This window comes from Achroia grisella, unplaced genomic scaffold (genome assembly GCF_030625045.1).
Source record: "Achroia grisella isolate CSIRO2021 unplaced genomic scaffold, CSIRO_AGI_Agris_v1 utg702, whole genome shotgun sequence".
NCBI classification, from domain to species: Eukaryota; Metazoa; Arthropoda; class Insecta; order Lepidoptera; family Pyralidae; genus Achroia; species Achroia grisella.
Window position 1 is genome coordinate 243,155 of NW_026712999.1, and position 27,223 is coordinate 270,377.

The 27,223-nt window shown below is 31.6% G+C and overlaps 2 protein-coding genes across 2 annotated transcripts in view; one reads left to right on the plus strand and one right to left on the minus strand.

Moving 5' to 3' along the window:
• Nucleotides 1–1,057: 1,057 nt before the first annotated feature.
• On the minus strand, nt 1,058–2,656 carry LOC131850188 (adenine phosphoribosyltransferase). Its single transcript, XM_059200361.1, has 3 exons — nt 2,312–2,656; nt 1,774–2,011; nt 1,058–1,406 (listed from the first exon to the last, which is right to left on the minus strand). The coding sequence occupies exons 1-3, from the start codon at nt 2,398–2,400 to the stop codon at nt 1,182–1,184; spliced, it is 552 nt and encodes a 183-aa protein (XP_059056344.1). The 5' UTR covers nt 2,401–2,656; the 3' UTR covers nt 1,058–1,181.
• Nucleotides 2,657–3,518: 862 nt separating this feature from the next.
• LOC131850195 (caldesmon-like) overlaps nt 3,519–27,223 on the plus strand; it is a 29,703-nt gene continuing 5,998 nt past the window's right edge. Inside the window, exons 1-5 of the mRNA XM_059200368.1 lie at nt 3,519–3,813; nt 13,541–13,720; nt 25,467–25,640; nt 26,034–26,254; nt 26,954–27,038. Of these exons, the coding sequence (XP_059056351.1) occupies nt 3,715–3,813; nt 13,541–13,720; nt 25,467–25,640; nt 26,034–26,254; nt 26,954–27,038 (759 nt within the window). The 5' untranslated portion in view covers nt 3,519–3,714. The remainder of the gene's footprint in view (nt 3,814–13,540; nt 13,721–25,466; nt 25,641–26,033; nt 26,255–26,953; nt 27,039–27,223) is intronic.

Consider the following 27,223-nt stretch of genomic DNA (forward strand, 5'->3'; position numbering starts at 1 on the left):
TTACATGGGAGTATTACATTATCAAAGATATGGGGTCATATCTACATTTTAGAGTCATGTATACAAGATAAAAACGAAAATTAAACCACTATTATTTTTAGGCCATTCATGATAATTATATATATTAACTGCTTCGATAGCTGAATCATTTCAATATCATAAACGCAATAATTTATAAGAATGAAGTATGTGTGAATATTTATTACCCTTTTAATTAACAAATATGATACTATAAATTTAGTATGCTGATAACATATCTCAGGATACTATATCCCGTAATGTACGAGGAGATAGCCACGGGACATAACTACTAATTTAATTAATTAATCTGTGCTCCCGTATATTTGATAATATAATATCCGCCTATTAGTTACAACTTGAGAAACTATTATAACCTTTTTAATTTTGGGAATACTTTTTAAGCATCCTGTGACATGCTTTTATAAAGCATAGTATATATATTTTTAGTTTATCATTTGAAAATGTATTATTTAATGGGAAATTAATTTCATTACTTAGGCTGGTAACATACATTTGTTTCGCGAATAACTGGACTCCAATTGGTGCATTTGGATGCTAGCGCCCGCCTTCTTTAGAGATAATTGACACATTTAATTGATGTAGCAATTAAATGTGCCAACTAATATAATTAGCTGGACTCATATATAATTAGCTTATTTGATTACTACATTTAATCCTATTTAGAAATAGGTAACAACCAATGTGTTAAAAACGGAACTTTAGTTACAATCAGGCAACTTGATGACTAACTGACTGTATGTTACCCAACCATAGTGCAGTTACACATTCAGTTCGTAGGATGATTCAACTTCCCTTCGATTTGCGTATTTGGCTCATAGGCTCTGATGTCTTTGTAGATACACCAATAGAAACTGGGTCACATTGGAAATTTGTTCAACTGAACTGAATAATGTGACCACTATTACAGGAGAAATAGAAATAGTATATTAACATATTACCTAGGACACAAATTTAATTTGTTGGAAGATTCTTCTATGTAATTTCCATTCTATTTGGAAATTTCATACTCTTCATTACTCTGCCCTAATCTTTTGTAAATATGCCAAAAGACACTAGGTTACATTGGAAATTCATTCAACTGAACTGAATAATTTGACCACTATTACATGAGAAATAGTATATTAACATAGTGTCTATTGCTAATCATATTTAATTAAGGAATGTACTGGTATACCATCAGGAATATTTTTACGGCCGTGTAGAGATTCTAGTTCGATCACTGCTAGGCAACCAATGACATCTGCATGGCAAGCTTTTAATAACTGAATAGATGCAGCTATGGTCCCCCCAGTTGCTATTAGATCATCAACAATAAGGCACTTGAGACCCGGACGGATTGTATTCTTCTGGATTTCCAATACATCCTGAAATTTGTCAAATTGATTACTTGTATGTTTTATGCAGACATTTTTATATATATTAATTAATTAGCTGTGTCTAGAACTCTGTATGTCTTTAGAATAAGCATGTGTTCTAACTTTTTTGTTTGAAACAGATAAAATTGCTAAAACGATTTCTTTTGCAAAACATATCGAAGTATTTCTATCAATGGGTCAGTATCTAATACCTATTCATAATTCAAACTCTGCTTAATAATAATACTTTTTATTATGTACACAAAAGAAACATAATAATATATATATATATATACATAAGCAATTTTTACAGACAGTTTGTAATTAAATTATCCTGTATTAATTATTCTATGTTATTGTTAATATAAATACTTACAGAGCCATATTCTAAATCATATTTGTGGGATACCACTTCTCCAGGTAACTTCCCTCTCTTTCTGACTGGCAGAGAACTAACTCCTAATTCAGCGGCTAAAGAGAAGGAGAAGAGAAACCCTCTAGACTCCAAACCCACTATTGCCTCAACACCTTCAAATTTTGTCCGTATTGTCTCCACTAATAAATTTTGGAGCAGCTTGCATGTGGCGCCATCTGCAATTGCTGAAAATATATCCCTAAAAAAACAGATGAAGTTAAAAAACAATAAGACATAAATAAAGAAAAAAAAAGAAAAATTTAAATATTAATAATGCTCCCAAATATAGCACTACTTCCTAATTAAGTTAGGTTAAGTTATACATAATATTTAGTTTTATTTATTAATTTTGTTTGTTCTAAATAACTAAGAGGCTCTTAACCCTGTCCTTCGGGAGCTGTTGCCACCGGTGTTGACGGCCGTGCAAATTCGAAAGCTAACAAGATAAACCTAAATTATGAACATAATTAAAAAATTATACAATAAAAATAAAAGTTACCAAAACAATATTCCTTTCTTGGGAAAATCCGGAAAACTCTTGATTTTGCCTTTTAATTCAGCTATTTTACGTGCATGATCATTTACCATCTTGTATTAAATTATTTCTCTTATAATTATTAACACTTGATATACAGTGTATGTATATATAAAGCAATAAAACTAGAAAACCAATATAATAATCAAAACATATTAAAAGTTTTGTAAATAATTTCAAATAGTTCACTAAAAACCTTCACTGTACAAGCAAGTACTACGTATTTTATTGGCATTTAATTATTTTGAAGTATTCTTTAAATTTTAATTGAAATATTAAAACAATACAAATTTTAAAAGTTTTAACCTATATCATGTAAGCCAATGTCAAATCAATAACGTCAATATTGCTGTTCCCTTTATTTCAAACACAGCTATTGTGTCAATCATGATTTTACTGTCAGTCATACCAGAGATAAGATAATATTACAACTTTACTGATTAGAAGTCTTTAATGGAAGACAATGGTATGGTGCAACTGCCTGTGCTAACGATTTACGCTAGCGAGGCATCAGTAGGGTATGATAAGATGAAGATGAGGTCAGGAGGTCAGTCAGCCAATCGTGACAAATTCATCAGAAATTTATCACGATGATTTCCAGGGGTAACCACGTGGAGGTCAACCTGACATGGCACATTGCTAGAATCCTCTTCCCCCCACCCGACTATAGGTCGTCTGTATTCCTCTAAGAGAATGCGGTCTCGGGACCTTCTTTTTGTGTTCCTTATTTTATTTTCTAACTAAGAAAAAATATTCTAACTCTAAAAATGATTGGAAACTTACGTCGATAGAGGTCTCTTTGTATTAAGCTATAATAAGCTTCATACTAACATTATAATACTTATTTAATTTAGGTAGTATGACCGGTATTACAATATAAAATATAATGAATCAGTTCATCAGATAATAATTTAATATGATTTTTTTAATTTGTATGTTCTAAATTCGTGGAATATCTCGCCATGCGCCATTAAATTATTATTATTTTTTTGTTTCTATTTCTGCCTAAGGAAAGGCAAAGGAAACTGTACCCATACAGTCCTTAAATTAAAATAAATATTGAGTAAAATAAATGACAGATTGCTGTCATTGACAGTCAGTCTCTTGACCACAATAAACTTCAAATCAAAATTTCAAATCAACGTCAACCGTTCTTTACGTATAATTTTAATTTATAAATCATATAAAAATTGAAATCTGTTATTTATAATTATTTAGAAACAATACAAAAGATACACTAAATTGAGCATAACTAATGTGAAGTATTTGCTATTGTATTGCAAAAATCTATTTCGTAATTCTATTACAATCGCGTTTCCCGCGTTTGAAAGTGAAACTTTCACGATATAAACAATAAGACAAATACAATGTTATCTACGGGTGATTTAGAAAGGCTTATTAGTATGAAAAGGCGTGAGATAGAGAAAGAGAAAATGCTTCTCGGCCTGTCTTCCCATCTTGTTAATGTGAGTATTGTAATTTGTTCCTATGTATATTTTGTAAACTGTTGATGGTCGCATGGCTATCGATTTTCTTGTCTCGTATGCCGCGGCCTGGCTACTCGCCATTCAAGTGTTTTCCTATCGATTCAACTGCACGCGCCGGTTGTTTAGCTCGTTGCGTAGAATAATGCATTTTGTACGTAAATAAATAATTATATCTTGGTACAAATACAATGAATATTTATTTTTATTGATTAGTGCTTTAGTTTTTTTTTTTAATATTTGTTTGGAAGGTATAGGACATATTGAAAGTTTTATCAGCTGCTTCAACTTTATTCTAAATAATATGTAAGTATGCAATTTCTTTAATTTATTTCTTCAATATCATGTTACAAGATAGTCAATTAACCCAATTTAAATATTGTATAATATTATTATATAGTTACTGCAATATTATATATTTTCAAATATGATATTGTTTTCATTAATTGTATATTTTTTAATCTTGTAATTCAACACTAATGGTTATTTGAAACATTATGTATTGTTCTATTATGTAAACAATTAATCAGCACACAGAAGCTAATCAAATATAGACCATATTATCTTGGGAACACAAATATTTTTTGATATAGAATAATCAGAATTACCAAATTGTTGTAAACAGCCAAAATATGTAATAAACATATCACTAATAAAAGTTAAAATATTATCGAAATATATATTTTGAATAAGTTCAAATTCAAATTCAAAATATCTTTATTCATGTAGGTCTATTACAGACTCTTATGATATGTCAAATCTACCGTCAGTTCGGAATGATATCGAGATGAGAAGAACTGACAAGAAACTCAGCTCGTAATTTTTTTCAAATAATAGTGGAACATGTTTATGATAAAATTCAATTTTGGAGAATAGAGTGACCACCAGCATATGCTATCGCAAAGAACAAAAAATTTAATCAGTGTTCACAACCTGAACAGACCAGTCCCCACAAGCAGCACCCGTTCACGAGTATGACGTATGAGCCAGCCATCATTGTACTCAACCATATTTGAGGGAGCACATCGACCCGGCCCAACACGCCGCCACAAGTTTGAACTTTATAGCGAGCATGACTGTTTCAGGTTACTCCACTACGTCAATTATATTATTTACAGCATAGGCTGTACCGATCACAGTTTTCACCCATTACAATATTAAATTTACATTATTTAATTTACAATATGTCATTACAAAATTTATAATAAGTTTCTTTATTGTTATTACATTATCCATGTCAATGGGAAAAATTATATGCCTCATAACAAAAGTTAAAAATTGTAATTAAGTCCACACATTGTAGTCATTTAAGTAGTCGTTTATTTTATAATAAGCTTTAGAGCAAAGTGTTTTTTTTACATGTATCTTAAATTTGGCTTCACTTAAATTTAAAACACTATCTGGCAATTTATTATAAAAACGTATACAATGTCCCATGAAAGATGTACTTACTTTTTTGAGACGATAACTAGGCATATTTAATTTATTTTTATTCCTTGTATTAAAAGCGTGTAAGTGACTATTTTTTGGAAATAAATTTAAGTTTTTGCGTACATACATAATATTTTCATATATATATTGAGAGGGAACAGTAAGAATACCTGTTTCTTTAAAGCGTTCTCTAAGAAATACGCGACACGGTAAATTATATATTGAACGAATTGCTCTTTTTTGTAATATAAAAATTGATTCTACATCAGCCGCTCTTCCCCACAATATAATACCATACGACATTATACTATGGAAGTAACTAAAATACACTAGTTTCGCTGTTGCAGTATCAGTCAACTGTCTAATTTTTCTGATAGCAAAAGCAGCCGAGCTTAGTTTTTTGGCTAGTGTGAATATATGTGGACCCCACTGCAATTTATTATCTATAACAATACCAAGAAACGAAGTCTCATCAACAAAGTCCAAAACATGATGATTCATACTAACAGTTGTCGTTACTTGTTTTACATTTGGTAAAGAGAATTTAACACATTTTGTTTTCATTGAATTAAGCGCTAGATTATTTGATGTAAACCAGTTTAGAACATCCTCAAGAGCAATATTTATATTATTAAAATCCTTTGTATTTCTTTTCACTTTGAAAATAAGTGATGTGTCATCAGCAAACAATACTATGTCAAGTATGTTTTGAAACTGGTATGGTAAGTCATTTATATAAACAAGAAAAAGAAATGGGCCAAGTATAGAACCCTGGGGTACACCCATTTTTATAAATGACCCCTTGGACTTGCTTCCTTTAATGTCTACCACTTGAATTCTATCGCGCAAATATGATCCAATGAGTTCTGAGGATTTTTCTCTAATTCCATAATGCTCTAGTTTGCGTAATAATATCCTATGGTCAACGCAATCAAACGCTTTAGAGAGATCACAGAAGACACCAATGGCATCCTGTGAATCTTCCCAGGCACCGAAAATACTTTGTATTAAGTTAATGCCTGCATCAGTAGTAGACCGTCCACTCATAAATCCAAATTGCTGTTTATGAAATAAATCATGTGTATTAAAATGAGCTAACATTTGTGTAAGTAGTATCTTTTCAAAAATCTTACTAAATACTGGTAAAATTGAGATAGGTCTAAAATTTGATATATTGTCTTTGTCACCAGATTTAAATAGCGGTATTATTTTACTCACTTTCATTAGATCTGGAAAAATACCTTGATCAATGCTCATATTAAATATTTCAGTTAAATGTGAAGCAACTTCACTTATTACAGTTTTCATGACTCTAACTGACATACCCCAGATATCCTCAGTTCCTTTTAGATTGAGAGCGTTGAACGTCTTTATCACACAGGAGCAACTGATATGATGAAAAGTAAAGTCATGAACGCAAGGATTTATGGTATTTTTTAATAATGTTTCAGCTAAACTAGGTGACGAGTTTAAATTTTCCGTAGCTTTGAGAGGTATTGTTGAAAAGAAATTATCAAAAGTTTGAGCAACTAGTTCATTATTATCAATAATAACGCCATTTTCTGCTTTTAACTGATATTCTGACTGGCGCGACTTAATGTTACCTGTTTCAGTATTTATTATATTCCAGGTAGTTTTTATTTTATTTTTAGAAAACTTAATTTTATTCTTTAAATAAAGTGCCTTGGCGGCCTTACATACTTTTTTGAATAACTTTGAATAATTTTTGACATATTCATAGAATATAGGATCACGCAAATATGATCTAATATCATATAATTGATACATATTTTCCCTACTTATATTGATACCTAATGTTGACCATTCAGCGTACTTAGAATTATTGACTTTAAGTTTCTTTACTGTAAAATTTTTATCAAAATGATTTTTTATTATATTGAAAAAACGATTATATGATATATTTGGATCAATATTATCAAGTATCAAAAACGGTAAACTTCCATTTAATCTGTTTTTAAAATTCTGTAATTTAAATGCTGTTGTTGGTCTGTAGAACTTATACATAATCTCGTTTTTTTCATTACATGCGAATGTTACTATTTGTCCACAATGGTCTGACGGCAATCTATTTATAATCGATTTATTTAAAATACTAAAATTACAATATATATTATCAATACATGTTGCCGTAGTGGATGTAATCCTAGTAGGTTCAAAGAAAATATGATCCAGATCAAAACTTTTAAAAAGGTTTCTAATTTTATTACTTATAGGACTATCAACAAGAAGATCTATATTGAAATCCCCACATACCAAAATAAATTTGTTACTTTTGAATGCTAACTTCAGTACATCTTCCATGGTAGACTCAAATTTTTCATAGTCTGAGTTAGGAGGCCTATACACACATATAATTATGTGTTTCTCTAGTTCTACACATGATAATTCTATAATGCATTCATTTGAAAGTGCTACAATATCTTTACGTTCTTTCCCTTTAATGTTATTTTTTAATAAAATAATTGAACCACCTCTAATTGAAATTTGCCGAGTAAATGTACTCAATATTTCATAATTTGGTAACTGAAATACCATGTTGGACTGTTTCAACCAATGTTCTGTGAGGCATACAATGTCAATATTAAATTTACTTATAAATAATTCTATCTCTAATTCTTTGCCAAGAAAGCCTTGAATATTTTGATGTACTAAATTTAGTTGTGATGGCTTTCTCTTTGTCTGTAACTTAAGTTTAAAGATTCTTGCACAGAAACATTAGTAAAACTACTAAAAACTGTGCAGTCAGAATAAGTACCCGTTATACTACTTATAACAGGATTGTGTATATTATAAGCTAACAAAGTAGCTATATGTCTTTTATCAAAATGTGACAAATACAAAGTATTTTTAGTCAATGTAAATTTTTTTACAAATTTATTTGTATCAAAACAATGAATGTTGTCATTATAACAGCTCATGTTATATATATGAGTGTTAAGTTTAAAGATATAATTATTTCTATTCTTTGATAATGATTTTGAGTATGGAAATGTACATATTACAAATTTTTTAATTCTCATATTTGAGACAGATTCAAATAAGTTCATCAAATCATTTTGAGTGATACCTAAACTATTTCCAATGAATAACACAATAGTTGTGTATTCAGTATAACTATTTTGATTTTTTAACATTCTATCAACTATATAATTAAATGGGGCATTCGGCATACAATTGTTTTGGATATGTTCACTCAAACAGTTATTCATGAGCGATCCTAGATTTATTCCTATACTATCTGAATATATTACAGTGTTATTCTTACATGTGTGGTGACTACTAACAACATTGGGTAGTATATTTGTTTGTTCCGGAGTGACAATGGATGTTGATGAAGGTGATGTGTAATTGCCCGACATAGTGTTGCAGTCTGCATGTTGCTGTGACAGTTGTTCTGATGTTCCACTTTCACTTTTTGAGTTAAATTCAAGCAATTCCTTCATCACAACATTATGTTTTGATATTTGAAACTGAGCATGTGAGTACTTGTCACTAATAGCATCCAATGATGATTCCAGTTCTTTTATATGCAATAATAACCGTGTAGTATTTGTATCAAACTGTAATTTATGGGTCCAGAACTGATTTTCATAATATTCTAATTGTTTTTCAAAATTAAATTCTTTTTCTTTTACTAATTTTGATAAGGCAGTTTGATTAAGTTTGAAAGATTTTCTTAATCTTTTAATTTGTCTGCTTATTTTTCTATAGTTCTTACTATTGTAATTAGTTAGAGGGTGCTTTACTCGCTTCTGTTGTACAAAAGGCTTCTGTGTGTCGGAGATGGAGTGGACAGGGTCAGGCTCATCACATACACTTTGTTCGATCAACTCGGCATATAATGTCATAGTCTTTTCTGCTTCTTGGTCTCCCATTTTTGTGGTCAATGTGTTAATTTTATTATATGCTTCTGACAATTCACATTCCAATTCATGGATGCGGTTGAGTGCACAGTCATGAGCATTCCGGCACTGGTCAAAGGAGTCGACAAGAAACTGCAGTTGATCCCGTTCTTTTTGTACATTTTGAAATTTACAGTCTAATTCAGCCAAGTTTTGCTTTAATATAGTATTTTTATGTACTATATTTGATATTTCTACCTCCCCCTCATCCCGTTCCTGAATTAATTTGTCACATAGTTCCTTCTTGTCTTTTAACTCCTGTAAAGCCTTCTTCAATTTCATATCCAAGTCCTTACTGCGAGTGACCATTTTTACTGGAAACATAGTAAAGATAAAACAGATGAGTATTGAAAATATACAATTTAGTAAGGCTGATTAGGGAGTTAATATATAAGATTACTTGACAATTTAATAATTTATAAAACAATTTTGTAGTTGTGTATTATTTTATATTTATGTATTAATTATTAATTAACAAAATATACTAGAAATTGTCAGGGAGTACAGTAAAGACAAAATAAACGAATCGTTAGTACTATTATGTAGGTAGTTAGGAGTGTATTTTGTAAGTCGCAATTATTGTTAAATATTTCTAATATTACTTTAGGAATAAAATGAGTAAAAAATGGTAAATCTAGATACTTATTTTTCTATAAATAAAACAACATTCAAAGAATTTGTATATAACAAACGATCTATAGCATGTGATGAATTGATGACAATCTAATTATTTAGATTAGCAAGAAAGTATTTATATTAAGAGGTAGTTTATTGATTAAATAGATTACTCAATCAAAGGTAAACATATAAATAAAAACAATACTTCCCCGGTTTATCCAAAGTTTATCCAAAGTTTTTCGAATTTTGCTGCCGTTGACCCCGTTTGACAAGATGTCGATCGGGCAAGAATTTCACAAATTAAATCTTGATGAAGTCTTTAACAAACACTAATACTAATTAATTATCACTTATTATATTAAAATTTATTAAAATACACGATTATTTATTAGTAAAATTAAATTAAAATATAAATAATGTATGAGCTGTTTGTTTTGACAGCCGGCCGCGGTGTTGCCCATAATTAATAAGTGTTTATAAATCAATAATGTAATTATTTATGTTTATTTCTTTTTCACTACATTGTTTTTGGTACAGTATTTTGTTTTGTGTTTAGAGCAACTACTTTTCCTTAAATATGAATTAACATTTTATAAAATATAATGTTTTATTCACTTACCAATAGGACCAATATGGTATAATAACTGTACCTATATCCTTTCTTACCTACTAAGTTACATTTCATTATTAAGAAATTGTTTTGTGAAATAATTTACAGTAGATTTTTTTTTATGTGTATAATAATGCACATTATACAAAAAGTAAAAATAGCAGCAGACTTAACAGTCAATGGTATTTTTTATCAGTTAATCATGTTGAGAGAAAAATTATTTAATCTGTTATTATAGCCTATGGAAATGGAATGATAATGGAATGTTGCTCCCATTATCATCCATAAGAAAATGCTTCCATGCCTTCGCTAATGGTTTACTCTGGCTGGGTACTAGTGGAGGACGTTAAGATGAACATTTGGTCAGATCAGTTAGCCCATCATGGGAAATTCACCATGAATTTAACACAATACAACAGTCCACATTATTAACATTCCCCTTTGCCCCAATAAAGCATATTTCATCCAAGTAGCTGGCGGTAATGCAGGCGGGAGTACCACTATATATCATTTATGGAGCACCATTATGTATATATTATATATCATTATCATTCATTAAAAAAAATATTTACCAATAAAGACAAGACAAGACAAGACTTTTTTACAAAGCCTACTTTAGTCTTTGTTTCTGCACATTCGATTTTGTTTCATTATATCTCTTGATGGTAAGAATAGTGATGAAAAACATACACAAGAGCCTGAAAGGTTTATTGCAAATAAATAAAGTATTATATTTATGTACTTATTTTAATGCAAGTAACTAAATTATCTGATAATCTTAGGATGTGATAAATTTTGTAAAGAAATTTAGACAATCACAACTGATTGTAATTGATATAATCAGTTAGTATAAAGATAATACTAATACTAGTTGTGCTCTGTGGATTCAGACGCCGTTTATTATAGGTATAATAATAGACAGTTACCCTCGTCCCCCGACCCTCCGCGTTGCATCGCATCACTGCAGCGCTATTAACGTTTATTCAAATTTATATCTTATTACGTATCTCCTAGTGGTTGTTATATGATTTTAATAGACTGATTCTTCCTCTAGAATTGTTTTTATTAATGAATGATAATGGAATGTTATTCCCGCCTGCGCTAACGGTTTACGATGGCGGGTCACCAGTGGAGGATAAGATGAGCATGAGGTCAAGTCAGTTAGCCTATCCTGTTAAATTCACCAGTTTTTCAGGGGCTACTGCGTGGAGGTCAACCTGAATACTAATGATTCGATAGCTGGCAATGTACCATTCATTGCTAGCAATGGGATCATTAGTCCACTTTATTAACAATCCCCTTCCTCCCTCTAGAATTGGGGTATTCAATGCAAAATTTGAGAGCAGTGAGTAATTTTTTTGTTTTCGTTAACGCAAATATTTTTACAGCGTGGTTTTGAGAGAGATTTGGTATGAATGTGGATGGTTATAAAGGCAGAGGAAGACCGAAAAAGAGATGGATGGACTGTGTGAAAGATGATATGGTAAGAAAGGGATTAAATAACGAAATGACTGCGAACAGGGATGAATGGAAGAGAAAAACATATTACGCCGACCCAAATAAATGGGATTAGGAAGAAGCAGATTTGAGACTCGAATTTTATTAATAACAATGTTTTATCGTAACATTTTTGTTGTTCTAATCTAATTTATGAAAATCTCATTTTATTTTCAAAGCAGTACTAAGTTACGAAATAAATACCGTAGTACCTATTGTCTATTGAGTAGTTTTATCCTAAACTGCGATTGCAAATGATAAGTAATGATACGGCATTGCGTCACTCTAGCCAGCGAGGCCTGAAATAAAGCCTACATTCTATAGAATGTATATTCAATAGTTGCGTTTATTTTGTACTAGCGATTCGTTTTGACTTCGATCGATTTAAATATTTTTTTATGTTCATCTTACTAGCTTTTGCCTGTAACTGGATATCCATACGAATATTATAAATTTGAAAGGATATCTGTCTGTTTAACTGTCTCTTTCAACGCATGAATGGTATCACGGCTGTTATATGTTAACGCGATATCCGTAGTTTTGTTCATATATATAGGCGACGGTTACCGCTTACCATCAGGCTAGCCAGTTGGTTTGTTTTCCATTCCAATTACATAAAAAAAGAAAAACTTCAAACAAACTTTTTACCTCATACGAAATGTGAAGATGTATTGATTAGGCATTAGAGTTCGCTGCCCCATTTCTAGTTTCTTACGTGTTTATGTACACATGCCACACTGTTATTAATGTTTTTTAAATGTAACATGCATAATTAAGTCCTAACTGCCGCCTAGTTACAGGAAATTGTATAGGTTTTATAATTTACTAGCCTTTACATTGCTCGCTTTGAATAAAAAATATTTGTTTATTTTTAAATAAAAAGTATATCCTATGTTCATTATAATACGTACAAGAACATGTGTACAAAATTTCATGTTGATCGGGTATAATATTACTAAGGATTAAGGACTAGCTGTGCCCGAGATTTCTCCCGCGGTTATTTATTCATTATTCTGATGAACTATGATAAACTATGTATATTATTGTACATTTTCATTAATATCCATTCAGTAGTTTTTGCGCGAAAGAGCAACGAACATCCATCACAAACTTCCAAGTTTAGTAGTCCATAGTATAATATTAGTAAGTTGATAGTATTTAACGAAAAAGGTTTTGGATTATAAACTTAGCGTAAAATATTAGTAAAACTGGTAAATTTTTCTAAAAGTTTGTTCGGAATATGATAATTTCCCTTGTAATTTGTCACAAAAGAATATTTATTTATTTATTTTTACAGAATATAGGTGTATTTTTAAACTAATGTGTGGTTAATATACATTATTTATATTATTAACCGGGTCTTAACTCGTATAATTTTATGGCAAATAAAGGTATTTACGTATCTCGACGATTCCGACTAGGTTGCACTAGCCGTGGCCACGAGCTGACTGAAGTAATTTAAAAACGCAATGAAAAATTAATAGGTAGACAATAATTTAAGCGAAATTCTTAAATGTACAAGATTCATAAAAAAAAAAAATATTATTACAAATAAATTTATATCTATTGAAAATGTTTTACGTGTGATATGTGTTTTTATTTATACTTAATTTAATAATTTTTGTTTTAGACACAAAATGTGATAGAAGAACACACGACAAGCAACAAAGGAGAGCAAGTGAACTTCACTGAAAGCGACATTCTCTGTGAGAATGGTACAAAAGCAGAAGATAAGAAAGAAAGTAGTAATGATACACCGGACAGTGTGTTGGGAGAAAGCATACCACCAGATCTAGAAAGATATATTAGGGTATGTTTATTTTATCCTTTCGGTTTTAATTAATTTTTATTCCCATTTTATATTTTAGATCATGAAAGAAAAAAAGAAAATATCTTTATTGTCAGCCATTACATTCATATAAACAATACAGTAAATACACCAAAATAACATTTTTTATAATTTTTGTCTGTCTGTCTCTCTGTTCCGGCTAATCTCTGAAATGGCTGGACCGATTTTGACGCCACTTTTTTTTACAGTTAGCTGATGTAATAATGCGTAACTTAGGCTACTTTTATTTTAGAAAAATATAGTTAAATTCCCGGCGGAAGATGTCGCGTCTACAGCTAGTTATATACAAATTGCTACGTGTTGTCCCTGTATTTGCCAGATTGAGCTTCATGCTCAGATCAGTTAGCACATTGTGCGGAATCCACTACAAATTAACCACAATCAACCAGAGACTGCACGAAGGTACTGTAACCATTGCAAGCAATGGAGCAGCCTAGTCTCCATTACTGACAGTTGCTTGTCACCTACCGTCAGTTTGTTACAAGGTCCATTACTAGCAATGGACCAATATGAAGACTGACAATTCACTCTCCCTCCGTCAGCTTATTAACCATTCTAGTTACTTAAAAAAGCTCTAGCTTTATTATGTTTGTGTGTATATATTTATTGTCTTTATCGTATGCAGCTTTGATAACGCTAAAAGCTTTTTATCTAATCTAATCGATTCGACCTTCTATTTAGAGTTCTATGCAAACTAATACAATGAGTTTATCTGTGCAATGCCAAATCAACTAACGAACAATAAAACTGGGTACATCATCACGCCTACGGACTTGGAGATGCAAACCAGGGTTGTCATACTTAAAATGCTAAGTTTCGTGCGAATAAGTAAAAAATCTTTATAAAATATAATAATGAAATAAATAAAAAATAGTCTCCTATATTAGCTCAATTTGGCTCTCATATATCAGGGGGAAGGGGATTGTCAGTAATGTGGCTCAGGTTGAGCTCCACGTGGTTCCCTCTGGAAACCATTATGGTAAATTTCTGTTGAATTTGTCACGATGGGCTAACTGATCTAATTTCATGCCACTGGTGCCAGCGTAAACTGTTTACGATGATGGTAGTACCATTCCATTATCATCTATAAAAAACACATACGTCATAGTATTGTGATCGATTTTCGTAGATGAAAATCTCGTACAAACTGATAGGGGTGTGAGAATATCCTCTTTCAAAAAGACCAAAACTTACTGATTTCTACGAGCATCCTCATACGGTTGTCATCCCTGATGCAAACTGTGGTTGCGAATTAAAGACCGTAATATAGTATTATTGTCTTGTGATCGCGTGTTGTAGGAATCGCGACTCTAACGACTTCGATAAAAGTTGGTTAATTCTTGGCGATGATATATCGGTCTAGATAAGTTTTATGTTGAAAATAATTCGTGATTTGAGCGTCATTTATCGTGTGGAAAGAAATATGACAATAAAAGCGTTTCATATTTTTTCATGTTGCTTTAGGTTCTTCCAATGTTTACTTTTTAGAATGTATAGTACTTAACCAGAGGTATACTATAAAACGTCGTTTGCATTTGTGCCTCAGTTTCACATATTTCAGCCAGCTATGTGATTAAAAATCACTATTTATCCGTTATGCAGTACTAACAGTTAGACATAGACACATGGATTTTGAAAAAAGAAATTTAGTTGATTTTTTTAGAAATAGAAATAGAAATAATCTTTATTCAAATAAACTTAATATAAGCACTTTTGAATAGTCAAGTTTTTTTATTCTACCGCTCATTCGGAATGTAGACTCATCACAAGAAGAATAAGCAAGAAACTTGTGTGTTGCTCTTTTAAAATAAATATTGATTTACTTATATTTAATTAACAACAAGGATTAGGCATGCGACAATCAACATAGAAACCGCTACGCACTTAATCTCTGTTCAATCAGATAACATTGTCAGCGCTATGAATTTAATTTAGATATTTTCTACAAAAGCATTATTATCTATTAAAAAAACTTCAATTTTATAATAAGCTTTTTTACAAAGAAAATATTTTATTTTATAACACATTTGAATTTTCTTTTCTGGCAACATTGCCAGTTCGTTAAATTAAGCCTGTATACTAAACTGGACGGTTGGGAACAAATTTTTAGACGTTTTATTATTTAGATGTTTATAAGCGTAAAATGTCCTACACGAATAAATGATTTTTAATTTGGTTTAACAAATAATCAAATGTTACTTTTATTTAGTTAAGTTTTAATTAATGGGCAAGCAACGCCGCTCCCGGTAATTGCCATGCATGTCTAATTCTACTTCCGGAAAAGTAACATCCGACTATAGTAGAAAGTGCATTTAGCAAGTCAAATAGCAGGACATTGCTAGGTCGTAATACTAATCTATGATGTTGTTTGGGATTGCTAGTAGGAGTGCACTGTGTGAAATTGATCTCTACGTGATCCCTCGACACCATCGTGTTATTCGAAGTGGTCAGGATGGGCTAATTGAACTGACTATGCTTGTCCTATCATCCTTGTTCCTATCCAGCGTAAATTGATACCTCCAACTTTCCGTATTTAATAAATGTGGTCTTGTTTTTTTTAAACGGCAAGTGTAAAATATGATTTGTAAAATACTACTTTTTGGAATAATAAAATCAAGTCTAGACAATGTGTTTGTGTTGTAGAAAAAGAAACGATTTACACAATCTCGACGTGGTCTAAAATATTAAATAATTTCAAGAATTAGACATAGAATGTCGAAATGAAGTTTTATGTAGTTATTTTGAAGTTATGTAATGATTTCTACTCTTTCGTTTCTCTATTTTTTATTACCTTCATCGTGGTGGAAAGGTCAAGGATTCATTTTTACTGCTTGTGTATCAGAAATAGGCTTTAAGTGATTTATTTATGCGTTAGCGGCTACTTTTTTTTTTAAAAGAAACTAGTTGGTAAGTTTTTTTTTATAACTGTATTTGTAAACAAACTGTCAGCTCACGATGGTAAGTGGTCACCTATATACATGAACAGCAATACTGACATCATATGCTGAGACACCCGCGAAACTCAATCGTTGAGGTTTCCTGAGGAGTAAGCTGTCATGCCTCTTATACTGTGATTTCACTGCCTTATGATCCTACAACCAAAACACATTTTACAAAACAAGCTGCTTGACGGTTGAAATAGGTGAGACTGAGGTACCCACGCAGACGAGTTTTTGTTGTTGTTAGCTTTGTCTTACCTTACTTTTTGCTTAGTCTGCCTCGGTATATTTTTTATTAGCATTACTTATATAAACTACATAATAGTGGCATCAATTGTTCGCCTACATACATTGCGACAGGGTCCAGTATTATTATTTATGCGGTTACTTACAAAAACTCATAAACTATTCCAATACTATATATAACAAAGAACAATGAGTACAGTTGGAGAAACAATACCATCTAATAATAAAATTAATGGCTTATTGAAATTCTATTATAAATACTGTTATATTTGCAGTGGAAATGTTAAAAAAATCATTATTTACAAAATTGCACTCATTTTAATATTAAAATTATTTATAATAAGTATTGTATTATTTAATTACCAGCTGTAACGCGGGAAAGAAAGAAGGTATAAATTTTACTTTATAGCGAATACCACAATTGTTATTATTTATTTATTGATTTTATATTCTCGTAATTCTTCGGTATTATAAGTTAAAGTTACGGGTAATACGGACCACGTAATTCTAATATGTTTAATTAATTGTTATTTTATCTTCCTGTAAAAAATTACGCACAATACGACAGGTACGACACGATGCTGCTTTGTGCAATGTGATATATGTATTATTATTATTATTATAGAAGTAGTTTTTTTTTCGGACTATAAAAAAAATGAGAGTAAACTGCTTTTTGCAGCTTTTCGAAGGAGCGAAAAATGTATCAATCTAGGTGGCCGCAGCTAGCCTTTACAGCTTCACCGGAGTAGATATAGAAATACGAAATCTAAGTACCAGTAACTCATAAGCATACGAGAGATTTTTTCTCCTCCAAAGATTTTTAATTACAGAGTAGGTAATTTCAAGTACTTAGTATACCTCATTAAATCACTAGCGTGATACGATTTAATTACATAATTTTAGCCCATTTACTATTATTATATTTTTTACATTACTCACACTTTCCACCTCGGCTGTACCAGGCTCACATAACATTGTAGGTGTTTCGCGAATTAAAGAGTAGAGCAGACACGCTCGAACGGACCACTGAAACAGTCGCATGTTTTATGAAAAAAATATGGCGTCTGACGTGTAATAAAAGTGATTTTATTATTTTGCTGTTAATTGAAATGTTTGAAAAATGTAATCAGAATGATGTGAGTACTTTTCTATTGTTTCTATGTGCTCTTATTCCATTCATGGCAAGAATTCTTCATATAAATCTGTGATTCTGGATTAATTAGTTTTTAGTTGGCGTATTTTTGTTTTTTCTTAATACCGTATCAAGAAACTCGGGTATTGGATATTATTTGCGTTTTACAATCGTATCTATAGGATTGTATTGTTTTATCTAATTGGAATAGCAAATAAGCTGACGGTCTACCTTATAGTAAGTGGTAACCGTCGTCTATAGACGAACAGAACTGTAAATATCTAGTTATCATGTGACGCCCGTGATACCACTTATAGGTTGCCATTCTGGAGGACTAGGATGTTATGTCTCTTATCCTTTAATTTGACTGCTTAATCCCTACAACCAATCATACGCAGCTTACAAATCATGTTCCTTGCCGGCTGAAATACATGAGTGAGACCGATGTACCCACGCAGAGGTCTTTATACAAAATGAATCTCGGTATGTTACTCCCATATTTCACCTCGGTTGTATCAGGCTCACATAACATTGTAGGTGTTTCGCGAATTAAACAAGACGCTCGAACGGACCACTCAAACAGTCGCATGTTTTGTGAAAAAAAAATATGACGAGTGACGTGTAATAAGTCATTTTATATATTTTGCTGTTAATTGAAATGTTTGAAAAATGTAACTAAAACGATGTGAGTACTTTTCTATTGTTTTTACGATGTCTATTTATCTTAATACTGATCGCCTGATTATCATTTAGAACTTTATTAAGATTCTAATGTCAAAGTTTAATATATTTTTTATACATAATTAAAAAAAAATATTAGCATTCCGTACTCCTCTAAATAAACTATAACTGTGCGAAATTTCATACTCCATCCTCACATTTTTCGTTAAAAGCGGTACAAAGTTTTTGCTTCACGTATTAATATAGATACTGGCTGACTCGCGCAATTTCGATTGTATCACATTTTCCCTGCTTTTACAACTTATTTCCGCTCCTATTGGTTCTCCCAAGAATAGAATAGAATAGAAAATCATTTATTCAAATAAATTTAATTAAGCACTTTTGAATAGTCATAACAATGTTTTTTTAGTCTACCGCTCATTCGGAAAGCTGTCTCATCACAAGAAGAACTAGCATGAAATTTGTGTTGCTATTTTAAAGAATCCTTGTAAGTTCACATTATACAATTCGAAACGTGTGAATATAAACTACCAACCAGCACTAATTTATTGGGCTTAAATATAAATACACAATAAGATTAAATCAGTCGTAGTGATAAGAGCAGACCAGTCCCTACAAGCAGCACTCGTTCACGAGTATGACGGATGAGCCAGCCATTACTGCACCCGACTAATTTTAGGGAGCCCATATCATTCCTAGTGATGCGTACATTCCTCGAAAAATTTTTAACTATCCAACACTAAAAAAAAATTCAAAATCAGATCCGTACTATCAGAGATCAGAGATCCTGAACATCTATATTCATAAACTTAACCTCTTTATAACAATAGTGTAGATGTAATATAAAATAAGAAATGCGAAATAAAATCGTAATATGAATTTGAATGAACAAATAAAAACATTACGCCGACCCCAAATAAATGGGATAAGGAAGAAGCAGATGATGGTGTAGATATAAAAACGCCTGAACCGATTTAGATGAAATTCGGTATATTTAAATGCGTGCCTAGATGATTTGGACACAATTGGACCCGGTAAGCCAGGCTGCTTTTCCGGAAATGACGGCTTTTGCCGGGTCCTCTGGTTGGATCTTGAATGGTTTTTAGTTGGTGCGATTTTATTTTTGTTTATACAATTCCAAGGAGTTTTATCTAACTGGGGTGGCATTCTAGCTGACGGTAAGTGATAACTGACGCTTCATGAACAGTATAACGTGCATTACATCATAATGTCACGCCCACGGACACCACGTCCTGATACATGACAGTCTCGGTACAAACATTTGTATTCATGAGTATTATTGTTTTTATTGCTCTGGGTATTTTCTATATATATTACCTACTAGCTGTTCTCGCGACATCGTCCGCGTGGAATTTAACTTTATTTTTTATTAAATAAAAGTAGCCTAAGTTACTCCTTATTACATTGTAAAAAATGTTATTTCAATATTACAAACAGACAGTCCAATTTCATTTATATGTATAAATGTATTTATAAAATAATATACATAATCTATTTCTAATAATATTATATATAAATTTTTTATAAAATAAAATATACATAATCTATTTCTAATAATATTATAAATCAGAATATTTTGTAGGCTATAAATTACTGCGGGATTTTAAAAACTTTACAAAATCCATCCATCTATCCATCCATCAGAATAACATCCATCCATATAAATTACATCCATGATCCATCCATCCATCCATCCATCCATCCATCGATCTATCCATTCATACTCACAAACTTCAGCAAGTGATCATCTGCTTCTTCCTTATCTCATTTATTTGGGGTCGGCGTAATATGTTCTTCTCATCCCTGTTCGTAGTCATCTCTTTATTTAGTCCCTTTCTTATCATATAATCTTTCAGACATCCATCCATCTCTTTTTCGGCCTACCTCTGCCCTTATAACCATCCACATTACAAACTTCAGCCAGTATTTGTTATTACTATTACTTATTAATATTAATAATTAAAATTACTTATTAAACAAAACCTAACACTATATAAGACGTAGGTACCACAAAAGAAATTGGAGGAAGTCAATTTACGATATGGTAATTAAATGCCTTTATAAAAGCAATCATCGATAAAACGTTATACACAAACTCGAATCGTAAGCTCTTTTACGGCATTTACACGCGTATTAGGGTATATTACGTGGGTATAATGGAAAAATAATGGACTCGTAACATAGGAAATTGGTTTTCTTTATGAAAATCGCCAAAAAATAGGTTACGAAGAAAATTATTGTTACGCCAACTTTGCATCGTCATCTTATTAGAAGTGGTAACATGGGTGGCGGTGAACATTAAAATATTAATTTTTTTTGGCGTCCTCTTGTCTGACTCACAATTTACCGTTTTTATTCTCAACAAGGAGTTTTTTTAATAATAAAGTTAGATCACTCTAGCAGTATAACTTCCAATCGCTAGCACAGACGACTTTGTTAATAAATATGTATTATATAATATACTAGCTGTCCCGTCAAAGGTTGTTTTGCCTTAAAATAAAAATAAAAATGTATTATCTAATATATATATTTATTTATTTAATGAATGATTATGGGAACGAAAACTAACACGAGAATTTTATATATAAGATATATATATTTATATTTAATGAAGAATACCAACATAATATATATCTAATCATATTCACTGCTGTATGTTGTATCCCATTCGCCACAAACTTGGGCTTCACTAACTCAGGTTCATCCTGTCATCTCCTCTGGTAATAATATATCGTCAAAATATCTGCTGTTTTTAATAAGTCGTTGGCTTTTGATTCATTGAAATCATTACTTTCTGGTATTCTAAAAATATACACATTACTATAGTTAATTGACTCAGAAAATGCAAAACAATACTGTTTTTATCCTTAAAAACTCACCCCCTTCTACTTTCAGACCTCAGATCGCCTGTAAATCATTTTTCCTATCATTTTTGTTATATTCTTTTCCCAATGGGTTTCATGCTACTATTATTATTTTTTTTGGTTTAAAAAATTATCGACCCTGGTCTATAATGGTTATCTATGATTAAAAAAAATATATAGGGGGATCCCTTACTAAGAATCCCTTCCCCCACAATTTATAGGTCATCCACACGGCGCTGTATTGTTTAGTCGCAAAGTTTACTCGTTACAATGGAAGGTGTGCCCATACAGGAGCGGCATGGGCCTGGCCACCGCGAAACATTAGCGAAATTAATGACGTTATTATGGTTTATTAGTGTTTGTTTGTGGCCTGCTTTAAGTACTCTCTAAAATAGGAGTCGAGGTATAAAATATGAAAACCCCGTTTTAACTTAATTATGGATCTAAAATTTTAAAAAATAATAAAGTTACTATTTTTTCTAGTTCTAAGATGCCTGCCTTAGTTATCAAAAATAGTTGATGATCTTGAAATGACTGAACAGATCTTCATAATTTGTAGAAGGACTTAGTGGTCTCAAGATCCATCTCGATTACATATGCTTTTAAACACGGAAAAACATATAACTATAATTTTTAAAACATAATAGATTCATACAATTAGGAGCATCTATGCCATAGACACGTCAAATATATCCTTAATCAGGAAGGATTATTTTATAAGTAATAAATATTTCATTTTTTGGGACTTAAATATTAATGATATTGCTCCCCCATCCCCCTCCCCGCCCCGCTCCTCGTCCCGAAAATTCATAGTGAATTATCCAACGTTCAAAATAGGTTCCTCGCAACCTCTAAAACTTTCCCTATTTATAATATTAGTATAGACTAAAAAAAAGTATCATTAAGTTTAAGAATATTCAAATTTAAAAGCAAATACTTGAGCAATACTTTCATTCGCGAATCATATTATGTATGATTTGTACCAGCGACCACCGGAAAGTGATACCATTTGCAAAACAACAACACCGACGAGGCTATACATAAACATAAATTTTATGATAAAATGAACCTGACGTGACATTATCAACTGAAATTATTTCCAGCTGAATATTCGGCAGACACGCACTATAACTCATTACCCTCATTCCATTTTCTTTGTCGGGAAAATAAATGACCTCGCATCACACGCGAAAATGTCTTTTTCATTCACAATTGTAATACTTGATGAGTTTTTTTGGATGTTCTGGAAATTGACATTTGTGTAAGGGGCTGTACCATTTGTTAACAACTACCTTCACTGTCAGTATATTTCGCCATATATATAGTAGAAGTCGGAACCTCTCAAATATGAATAATTTTCCCCGTTTTTGCAACATTTTTAACTGATGCTTTGCCTCTATTGGTCGTAGCGTAATGTTATATAGCATAAAGCCTTCTTCGACAAATGGACTAACCAACACAAAAATAGATCTTTTAAACTGTTTTAAAGTGGAAGTTTTATATGTATAATATATGACGATACACCCCTGTGAAGCCAGGGCGGATAGCTAGTTATAAATAAATAATTTATTAGGGCCCTATCTCTCATAACGTTTAGGGTTTATAAAAACAAATATTTTTGAAAATAGAATAAGTTTTTGCTGTTGGCCCTATTCAGGTTATTGGCGTTTGGGGTTTATAAGACGAAATAAACCACTATAAGACTCGATGCTCTCTATATATAAATATAATATAATCAAACTTTCAAGTAACTGTTTGTCATATAAGTTTTTGTGAGCGTATTGAATAAGTCTAGAAATCGGCCAACATCGACAATTTTCATGCCGTAAATGTTAGGGGTTGTAGATTTTTTCTAGCTTTGATTAGATGCGAAGGATAAAGCGCTTGTAGGGTTCAATGGGAGAAACTGCCTTATGCTGTTAAGTCCGCCATATGCTCTCTATATATTTGTGTATTTTATAATATAATCAAACTTTCAAGTAACCAGTGGAGGATGATAAGATGAGCATTGGTTTGCGTGTGCAAATCGTGACAAATTCTTTCAAGAATTTATCACGATCGCGAAATTATGGGGAACCGACGTGATCATGATGCCATTACTAAAACTTTCGCCCTGTATTTGTGTCTTAATGTTTCAAATAAATAAAGATTAATTCCAAAATTAAAGAAAAAACCAATATATATGCTGTTAATCTCCGAAAAAATACCTTTATATGATGATTAAAATTTACAATTTTTTACCAACTGACATAAAAATGAATTTTGACTTTTTAAATCTAGACTTTATAATTGGTTATTAGAAAATTGTTTTTATAGTATGATAAGATTTTTTTGACATGTAAAATTGTTAGTTTTGACATATTTTAATATATAAATAATTTAATTTAATTATTAGAAATACTTTAAAAATTAATTCAATTTATAAAAGTAATAACATATAAATTTTGCTAATAATGTTAGCAGGCTGAATACATTGAACGAATATTCATCCCCCCTGTATTTGTAACATTAATGTTGCAAATAAATAAATAAATAAATAAATAAATAAAATAAAAATAAAACATATTCGAGCGCAGTGATGGCTGGCTCATCCGTCATACTCGTGAACGACTGCTGCTTGTAGGGTCTGGTCTGCTCTTATCAGTACTGATTTAATCTTATTGTGTATATTTATATTTGACCCTAATAAATTAGTGCTAGTTGGTAACTTGTATACACACGTTTCGACTTGTAAATGTAAACTTACAAGGATTATTTAAAAGAGCAACACAATTTCTTGCTCGTTCTTCTTGTGATGAAACAGCTTTCCGAATGAGCTGTAGATTAAAAAAAATGTTATGACTATTCAAAAGTGCTTAACTTAAGTATATTTGAATAAAGGATTTTCTATTTTATTATATTCTAAATAGAACATACTTGTTGCAATCCATCCATATACAATCTGCCTTAATTATCGCATGTTAATAGTCCATTTATCATCGACAGAGTAATGAGTTAATTGGTCTGTAGTCAGTATGCAAATCAATGATAACATTCTTCGCGCCCGTACTATGGAAAAAACTCGATGACCGAAGCGTCTTCAGTTTTTGCAATGCACACAATCATTCACAATTTGCTATTATTACGTTGATTTGAGCAATCAACATTGGATTTTAAATTGTGCCTTTATTTCGCTATTAGGTTAACTACCGTTTAAATGTACCGGTTTTATTTTAAAACTAGTGCTGAACGCCACTTTGTGCAGCGTGTACATTTGTATATGAAATCAGGACAATTCACAGAGCGCCATTTAAATCTAGACAACTGATACGAGTTACTTTTTTTTTTTATTCGTGCTTAATATACATAGTAAACAGCCTGACCGATACAAACTATCTAGTAAACAGCCTGACCGATACAAACTATCATAATCATGAATACAGATGTTTGTGCCGTGCGAGGAATCGAACCCGCGACCAAGACCAAGAAGTAAAGCGGTAAGCTAAACTACAGATGCTGTCGGAATATACTCCTTATATAAATTAGAACGTGTATGTTTGTCTATTTTACTGGTTTGTTACTTTCTCATGAATATACATATGAACGGATCAACATGTACAATAAGACGGATATGGGCTAACTTTTATTTAAAAAAATAGAAATAATTTATTATTACTTATTATATTTCGTCCTAACAAACCGACAGACCAAAATATGGAAAGAGTCATCTACTAAATTGCTAGACTTTTTAAACAGAGTCCATGTGTGTATTGTTAATTTATTATAAGTTTATTGTATATGCATGTGCAATTATAGATAAATAAATAAATATTTTCAATTTACAGCGTTATCTCGGCTTGCCAGTGATGCTGAAAGCGGGCGAGTACTCGCCGAATAACCCCCTAATCCGCGGCGAAAGACCCACGGGGGATGTTCTACTGGGTCTCGGCGAGTATGAAAGAAGACGCAACACATTACGCAAGTTGAGACAACAACAGTACAGAGAGTATCTTGACCAGGTGAGTACTCAACAATTGTAGAAGGGATGAAGCTCTTGGATGTGGTTCAACCCATAAAGGATTGTAGTGAATAACAAGGTCCCTGGAGAGATATTAATGAAGGGCTTGGTTTTAAAGAATTATCCAAATTTATTAGCAACTAATAGACCTGCGCAATTAATAATGAGTATAATAATGAGCTCACTGCTGGGCATAGGGTTCTTCTAAGGCGTTACACTGGGCACGTTCTTCAGCCCTTCACCTAGTTACAGGGCGTCCTACGCTACATTTGCCAATTCGCGGTCTCTACTCTAAAACACGTCCATATATCATGTCTATACATATTTTTAATTACCAATTAGCAAACATATGTATAATTGTATTGAAACACTTCCTTTGTCATGAAATTTCAAGCAAGCGCAAAAGAAGCAAGAGGCAAAAGAAAAAGCCGAAAGGGAGCGCCGTGAACGGGAGCAGAGGGAGAGAGAACAAGAAGAGAGAGAGAGGGAGAGAGAGCAGGAGGAGAAGAATAGGGAGCAGGTAGCGAAGAGACGGGAGAGTGGGACGGTAGAACGTCAGAAGTACAGTCCAGACCGGCGGCGGGCCAGCACCTATAACGATGCATACTATTCCAAGTGAGTAGCAAGTCTGCCCTTAACTAATTATCTGTATGTATAGTATACAAGTCATAGCTTAATTGGAATGGGTATAAATCTACAATTGATTTGGAATGTTTTTATAAAATCAAATTAAAATATCTTAAATCGTTTGATATGTCGAATCTACTCTTCTCACTGCTCTGTAATAGTTAATAATAATCACCTGAAAATTCTTTTGTGGACTACGGCGATACAGATTCGCCTAGTGCGGTGTCCAATGTATAATCAAATTTATAATATTTTTGTGTTTGAAAATAAATAAATAAATTACAATAAGATACCAAAACATATACCGGAGTTACCTTTAAATAAATTTAGATCATCTGTTAAATCATATTTATTGAGCCTATTAACTCACTAAAATGACAAAAATGCATGGCGAGTTGTTCATGCACGGGATTTTAATTTAATGTTATAAATAGACACCTATGGAAGTTACAAAGCGATGTGCTTAACCGCTAGACCACAGAGCTTCAATCAGCATATCGTCACTCATATGGACTTTTACATCTATATTTATTTAGCATTAAAGTTATATAAATAAATAATAATAATATACATTTATTTAGCAAAAAAGTCAACATTAGCTTACCTACATTAAATGAATTTTGCAGTATGTATACATGAATGAACACACAATAACTAAATATATATTTGTTTTAATATAATTTCCAGCAAAGTGGATACAGGGGTGCAAGTGGACAGTATCACAACTCCCCTCTCAGTTGCCGTACAAACCGAAGATGATGATTACTTCCATGTGAGTCTGTTTTTTTTAATTAATAGTACGACGTAATTCTCCCTGTCTAGCCAGTTACGGATCTGTCGTGGTGATAGATATAGATAGTTGTAGTACTAAAAGATGAACAAAATAGCCTACAAAACGTAAATAGAAAGTGCAAGTGCTTTTTGTAATTTTGCATTTCAAAAATACAAAGTTAGTTT

Bases quoted from the DNA above. Each gene is read 5' to 3' on its own strand.
- LOC131850188 (XM_059200361.1), bottom strand. From the start codon at position 2,400: ATGGTAAATGATCATGCACGTAAAATAGCTGAATTAAAAGGCAAAATC. The intron at 2,012-2,311 runs GTAACTTTTATT...CTGTTTTTTTAG, and splicing joins AAGAAAGGAATATTGTTTTG to GGATATATTTTCAGCAATTG. The intron at 1,407-1,773 runs GTAAGTATTTAT...GACAAATTTCAG, and splicing joins ATGATTTAGAATATGGCTCT to GATGTATTGGAAATCCAGAA.